The sequence below is a fragment of the Limulus polyphemus genome, unplaced genomic scaffold, assembly GCF_000517525.1.
Source record: "Limulus polyphemus unplaced genomic scaffold, Limulus_polyphemus-2.1.2 Scaffold1682, whole genome shotgun sequence".
In the NCBI taxonomy this organism is placed as follows: domain Eukaryota; kingdom Metazoa; phylum Arthropoda; class Merostomata; order Xiphosura; family Limulidae; genus Limulus; species Limulus polyphemus.
In genome coordinates, this window is record NW_013667292.1 from 184,326 (window position 1) to 192,065 (window position 7,740).

Consider the following 7,740-nt stretch of genomic DNA (forward strand, 5'->3'; position numbering starts at 1 on the left):
CTTTAGTAAAGTACTGAATGAACTACAGTTAGTCTTGTATGCCACAGTCAATATTGTTCTAAAGTTTTTTAGAATCCAATTCCTACACTATACTAAATTCCTGGAACCCCATCAACACATTGTTCTAAGATTATGGAACTCCATCAATACATTGTACTAAAGTTCTGGGACCTCATCAATATACTGTACTAATGTTCTGGAGTTCCATTCAGCAATGTTTTAAAGCTCTGAGACCCAGTATTACATTTGTCAGATATAAAAGATTGTTTAGTGTAGGTAGTATTATTAATTAATTGATTTTGTGAGGACTTTGACAAAAGGTAGACGATAATTGGAAGTACGAAGAGCGGACGATTAATGGAAGTTCAGGATACAACTGCGGTAACTCACGCCACAGCGTAAGTGAATTGTACACGGATACTACTGCAATAAAATAGAGAAAAAATTGTTCGGCTTGTCAACTGAATTCTAAAGAAATTGAATTGGCCTAAGTGGACTTTTGACAAGAAGAAGAAAACTATAATTTTTAAGATACAATTATGATCTCCATAGTGTAAATAATTATTTTTACATACGTTTAACGTTTTTCGAATATATATATTATTTTAAAATCAAGTGGAGTGCGTGCTGTTTGTTTATTGTCGAATTTATCGCCAACAAGTCACAGACACTTACTGTAGATGAATCCTTAGCCCAACACACCCATATATTTACATTATTATATATATACTATTAAAAATCAAGTTTCTGACAACATTGTATTAATCTAAAGTTGATTGTTTCAAAATTCTGGAACCCCCAGCAGCACAAAGACATGAAACTTCCCTCAATCCACAATACTTTCGCTTACAATAAAGTTTCGTGAAATTTGTAGTGTACTTTACTTATTATGGTAAGACTGAAAATAAATTATAATCTTGGAACCTTTCTAAGGCAGACAAAAATAAAACAAGAATTTTTATATCTATATCAATCAAACAATTAAAAATATCGAATTTAAAAATTAGATTATTTCTGAAGTAAACAGAGACAAATGAACATTCTTCCTGAGTAATGTTTAATGTTCAACTTATTTGATTATAACCATGGGGGATTAAACTGCTCATATTGGTGCTATTGTCATTGACTTATCTACCTATGTTTAGTATTATCATAATAAATTAAGATGCCATAGTTACTAATATGATATTTTTAGTTGCCTATGGTTATTATTATTATTATTATAAGAGATTAAGATGTTATATTTAGTAATATAATAATACTTTTATCTAAATTTGTTTAGTATTATCTTGAATGATTTACCTACCTAATTTTCGTGATATCATAAGTGATGGTATTGTTATGGTAGATTTACTCACCTATTTTAAATGATATCTGTCTCTATTAAATAATATGATAGTAGATTTACTTATCCGTGTTCAATACTGTTATTATAGATTTACTGGTCTATGTTTCGGCATTAGTATGAGAGATTTAGCTTCGAATTCAACATTTCACTGGTATTCATTTTTTTAAAAATTCTGTTTATTTCTTTATAAGATATGAAAATAATAGTTACATCTCACATAAGCATTACAACAGAGATCATAAGAATTGTAGTTCATTCAGTACTTCTCTAAAGATACAAGACTAACTGTAGTTCATTCAGTACTTTACTAAAGCAACTATTCGAAATACTAAAGTTCTGACACCGCTATCAGTGCACTGTACTAACGTCCTAGAGCCACAGTCAGTACTATTCTAAAATTCTGGGACTCCATCACTACACTGTACTAACGTCCTAGAGCCACAGTCAGTACTATTCTAAAATTCTGGGACTCCATCACTACACTGTACTAATGTTCTGAAGCCCAGTCAATATTGTTCTAAAGTTCTGATACCGCTATCAGTGCACTGTACTAACGTCATAGACTCTGCATAGAACAAACTATTATTGATTGTTGTCATACAGTTTGAGTTTCAATTAATCTGTAAAGAATACCATCCTCCAGTTATGCTCCCAACATTACCTTGTGTGTGTGTAGGACTACTCTAACCCTATGATATGAAGCAGATATTCTGATCCATTTTTTGTTGCTCAGCTAGAGATTCAATGTAGAATAGGAAAATAATTTTGGTACTTTCAGCTAGCTTCTTTTCCGAGGCCTTAGAGTCATGGATTGCAAGTAAAGTCTCGTTCTTACTCTAATTTCTCTAAACGTTTTTTTTTAGCCTACTGATCATGTGAACTTAATCTTTTAACGATTATACAACCGACAGTTTTGTAGCAAATGTATTCTCTTATTTGCTTTTATTTTATTTTAACGTTAACCATAATGCAATGGTTCTTCACTTGTACAACCAGCTATTCATCTGTCTGCTGTTTCTTTTCAACTTATAAATGACAAATTACTACACCTTTCCTTTCACATACAAGGTCCACGAATCCCTTGTTATTAAGAAGATCAGGTAACTGAGTGTTTGATTTATCTTTGGAACACCAGACAATACCTCAGATTTTTTAAGAAATTTAACATAAAATAACCTACAATTAATCACCTACTTGTGTATTAAAAATTTTGATTTTTCAAATCTTGTCAATTAAAAAATGATTAATATATCTTATGAAATTTCCTTATAAAGATAAAAACTCGAGTTCTTACCGGCGGCACACTTCTGCGGCTTTGTTCCATGAATGTCTGATGTTAAAAAAACGATAGCAATGTATTCCATTTTTACTCCAACCTGGAAAAACAAGAGGATAAAAAAACGATTACTTTCTGTTATCCATGAAAAAACAGGAAAACGATAAAAAGCGAAAATAATGAAATCAGAGGCGTCGCTAGACGCTGACAAACGGGATATTATATTTGAACACCGAAAATTCTCCCGCCTATGTGACCGAGCACCGAATATTTTAAGCATCTAGCGACGCCTCTGAATGAAATGTTAATTTGTTATACCAGGTTCCTTGTCGGGTTATTAAAAACTTTTACTCAAAACGAAGCTGTCTTTGTGGATCATAACTAGGTAAAGTTCCTAATTTAAGATTTTCTTGATTTGTTAAAATAAGGGTTTTGTTTTCAAACTCGAGCAATTTTGTTTCTGCAAACTGAAGTCTCAGTGCCTTATCAATTAGCTCGATTTGCACGGCAGGCGAAATAGGCAGAAAGCGAAAAAAGTCCTAAATAACGTTTTCAGTTATTCGAATCAAATGCCGAAACAAAAATATTCCTCTTGTCCATGTTTCTTCATATAAATATTTGCCGAGTCAGATGGCACAGAAGCTCGCGGTTACATCAGTGTAACAAATGTATTAGAATAGCGAAGTTGTACTAGTAGCTGCGAAACTTTGGTTGTTAAAAAAGTATTTTGAAATAATATCAAATAAACAATTGCTGGCTATTAAAAAGTATGTTGGTACTGTAAGAGAATATATGATTCCCCCCACCCCTTATTTATTTTACCTAAAAAAAGAATAAGGCCGAACGTGACTTAGTGTACTCAGAGTATGAATCTGATGGTTCATGGTTCGCGTCCGTTGTCGTAAAAGCGATTGTGGATGCGTTTGTGAGTGACATTTCAATCCAACTATTCGGTCAGACAAGAGTAACCCACAAGCTGGTGACGAGTGCTGCTTATTAACTGTTTCCCACTAGCCTATCAGTTCAAAATTAGTGACGGCTATGCACAGATAATCCTTTTCTAGTTTTGGGCGAAAATTATAAAATAAAACAAACAAAGAATAACTTTTATCGATGCGTCATCGAAAAGTCAGTAGTAAATCGTAAACAGCATTTTTCAGAACAAAACCTTAATACCTAGATAATGTTCTATTGCAGTATCTTAACAAATCGTACACCGGACTACATTGTAATATTATGTCAAATGAACATACGGAAACGAACATTATGTTCACCACATGCTATGTAATTCTTTATTTTAGAAACATGAAAAAAAAAATCGGTAATTTTCATATAAATTTGGATGGTGGTCATGTTTAGAAAACATCTAGGCTCAGGAGATAGAATGCGTTACGCTTGATGAACATTCAATTCTGTCCACTCTACGTAACGTTCTTAGTTCAACCACATTATCCTTAGAGGGCGCTTTAGGAGACTTAAATGTCTCTGGAGCTGTTTTACATCTTGAGTAAGATATAGGTATATAATGATAAATCAGAGAAAAGTTGCAAATATTATGCAGTTACACAAGCTAGGTAACCTGTCAATGATTCATAGTGGTTGAACAGGAATGGTGATTTTTTCCTGCTTCTTCTAACTGTAATTTTTATTTGGTCTTTTGATCTTCAGTAGTTTAATCTTATTTCAGATACGCTTTCAGGATCACTGCAGTAATACTTAAGTTTTTCAAACACATCTTCACGATACGTGTTGGGGGGGGCACATTTTAAGCGTCCAACATTGAACATGTTATTCCTGACTATATATCACTAAATATATGAAGAGTTCGGTTAAATAATTTCCCAATTATGAAATGAGCTACGTGGATAAGGTTATTCTACATGTCGATGACCAAACTGGAGCATCTATCAGCACCTTTGTTCTCCTGAAGAAGAATAGTAACATAATGCAGTTGGTCCTTAACACGTTTCACAGTTGATACTATTTCCCTGTCCACTAGACAGAGCTGACTCCTGTATAAATAAACTTCAGTCCAATAAACAGAGCTGGCTCCTGTATAAATTAAATTCAGTCCACTATACAGAACTGTCCCCTATATAAATTAATTTCAGTCCACTATACAGAACTGTCCCCTGTATAAATTAAATTCCGTCCACTAGACAGAGCTGACTCCTGTATAAATTAACTTCAGTCCAATAAACAGAGCTGGCTCCTGTATAGATAGAATTCAGTTCGTTAGACAGAACTGACTCCTGTCTAAACAGAGTAGACTTTAATCCACTAGATGGAACTAATTCCTGTGTGAACAGAACAAAGTTCAACCTAAGAGACAGAGCTGACTCCTTTATAAATAAACTTCAGTCCACTAGACAGAGCTGGTTACTGCATAAATAAACTATACTCCACCAGATTGAGCTGACTCCTTTATAAATAAATTTCAGTCCTCTAGACAGAACAAACTTTTGTATAAATGAACGTCAGTCCACCAGACAGAACTGTCCCCTGTATAAATTAAATTCAGTCCACCAGACAGAACTGTCCTCTGTATAAATTCACTTCAGTCCACTAGACAGCTCTGACTCCTTTATAAATAAACTTCAGTCCAAAGATAGAGCTGACTTTGGTATAAAAACAGAGTAAATTTTAGTCCTGTAAATAGAGGTGACTCCTGGGGTAAAAACAATGATTACGCATAATGTTTTAAAACACATTTAAAATGTTCAACTTGTAAAATGCTTGTTGCAATCATTATATCTTAACTTTGTCATCTTTCTGATAGAATCATGTCTATTCATTAGTCTATAGCCAATAGAGATCGTGTCTCAGGTGCGTGAAATAACAGGCTGATGAACATTATATTTAGCCCAAATATTCAAGCATTGTTCACGTAAACTGCAAGTAAGCTTTATGACCTACATTTTTAAATCAATCCTCTGCTAATAAGGCCGAGTTCTTAGTACCTTTACTTAAACCTGCTTTCTACACCGGATGTGTAATAAAGGTTAAACATTACACAAATAATTCTTGTTTCTCAACTTCTGACTTAACAATGTGCTGAGCTGTTTCTACGCGATACAAAACACTTTGTACAGTCCTGTTAGTATAAATTAGGACACTCGCAACTTCAAACATTGTTTGTGAGTGTTCAGTTAGCAGATCATAGGACAGCGAAAATATAAAGGCTTCTGTGTCAGAGGACAGTTAGTAAAAAGAAGAGAGTGACTACTTAAAACATTCTATCAGACTACGTTTAGTAAAAAAATAGGACAATAGTTATTTGAAACATTTTGTCAGACTGCAGTTAGTTTAAAATAGAACAGTGGTAATTCAAAACATTCTAGCAGAGTACAGTTGTTATAAGACAGAACAATGACTATTTAAAACATTCTGTCACTCTACAGTTAGTATAAATAGGACAGTGGCTATTTAAAACATTCTGTCATTCTGTGTTAGACTACAGTCGGTAGAAAATAGGACAGTAGAAATTTAAAACGTTCTATCAGACTACAGTTAGTATAAATAGGACAGTGGCTATTTAAAACATTCTGTCAGGCTGCAGTTTTTTTTAAATAGTACAATGCACACTTAAAACATTCTGTTAGACTACAGTTAGAAAATAGGATAGTGGCAACTCAAAACATTTTGTGTCAGTGTACAATTAGTAGATAATAGAACAACGGGAATTTAAAGGCTTCTGTGTCAGAGGATAGTTAGTCTAAAATAGGTAAGTGGCTATTTAAAACACTGTAGAAAGTAAATTCAGTACAAAATAGGACAGTGGAAGCATTGAATATGTTGTATTTTCAAAATTTCCCCACTGAGAGATTTATTCTGATTTAAAATTATAAATTCACTACATTTTGTCAGACTACAGTTTGTACAAAACAGGACAGTAGCATTGTGTTAGACTATAGCCGGTAGTATATAGGACAGTAGAAACTTAAAACGTTCTATCAGACTACAGTTTGTAGAAAATGGGAACAGTACAAATTTAAAACATTCTGTCAGATTACAGTTTGTAGAAAATGGGATATTGACAATTTAAAAAATTCCGTATCAGTGTACAGTTAGTAGATAACAGGACAGTGAAAATTTAAAGGCTTCTGTGTCAGAGGATAATTAGTCTAAAATAGGAAAGTGGCAATTTAAATAAAACACCCTGTAGAGAGTACAGTTAGTACAAAACAGGACAGTGGAAATTCTGAATGTGTTGTATTTTCCCACGGAAAGAATTATTTTAATTTGAAATTAAAAATTTGCTACTATGTTATATACGATTAAGAAATCACTTGTTATGTAAAAGCGAAAAGTTTAGTACCACATTCCGCTGTTCTTTCTTCTTCAGTGATAAAAGCTAATAGTGTGCAAAATAATCTGATTCTTAGAATACTTTAAGAATAACTTCGTGAGAGATATGGTCTCACTTTAGTTAAAAATAAAGCAAAATAATAACAACACTAGCAAAGAAATTTGTGAAGTGTCCAATGTTCATTTAACACTCCAATTATACATATCAAAATAGTGTTTATTTCAGAATAAACAGCTTGGGAATTTAATTTATACAGGGAACAGTTCTGTATAGTGGACTGAAATTAATTTATATAGGGGACAGTTCTGTATAGTGGACTGAATTTAATTTATACAGGGAACAGTTCTGTATAGTGGACTGAAGCTAATTTATACAGGGGACAGTTCTGTCTGGTGGACTGAAGTTAATTTATACAGGAGTCTGTTCTGTCCAGGGGACTGAAACTTATTTATTCTGAAACCAGCTCTGTCTAGTGGGCTGAAGTTTATTTATACAGGAGCCCGTTCTGTCTAGTGAACTAAACTTTATTTATTCCGGAACCAACTCTGTATAGTGGACTGAAGATTATCTATACAGGAGCCCGTGCTGTCTAGTGAACTAAACTTTATTTATTCTGAAACCAGCTCTGTCTAGTGGACTGAAGATTATCTATACAGGAGCCCGTCCTGTCTAGTGAACTAAACTTTATTTATTCCGGAACCAGCTCTGTCTAGTGGACTGAAGATTATCTATACAGGAGCCCGTCCTGTCTAGTGAACTAAACTTTATTTATTCCGGAACCAGCTCTGTCTAGTGGACTGAAGATTA

At 33.5% G+C, this 7,740-nt stretch overlaps 1 protein-coding gene across 1 annotated transcript in view; it reads right to left on the reverse strand.

Moving 5' to 3' along the window:
* The window catches only part of LOC106464543, a 90,107-nt gene that overhangs the window by 69,900 nt on the left and 12,467 nt on the right, over positions 1 to 7,740 (reverse strand). Inside the window, 1 exon segment of the mRNA XM_013924687.2 lies at positions 2,643 to 2,724. Within this exon segment, the coding sequence (XP_013780141.1) occupies positions 2,643 to 2,724 (82 nt within the window).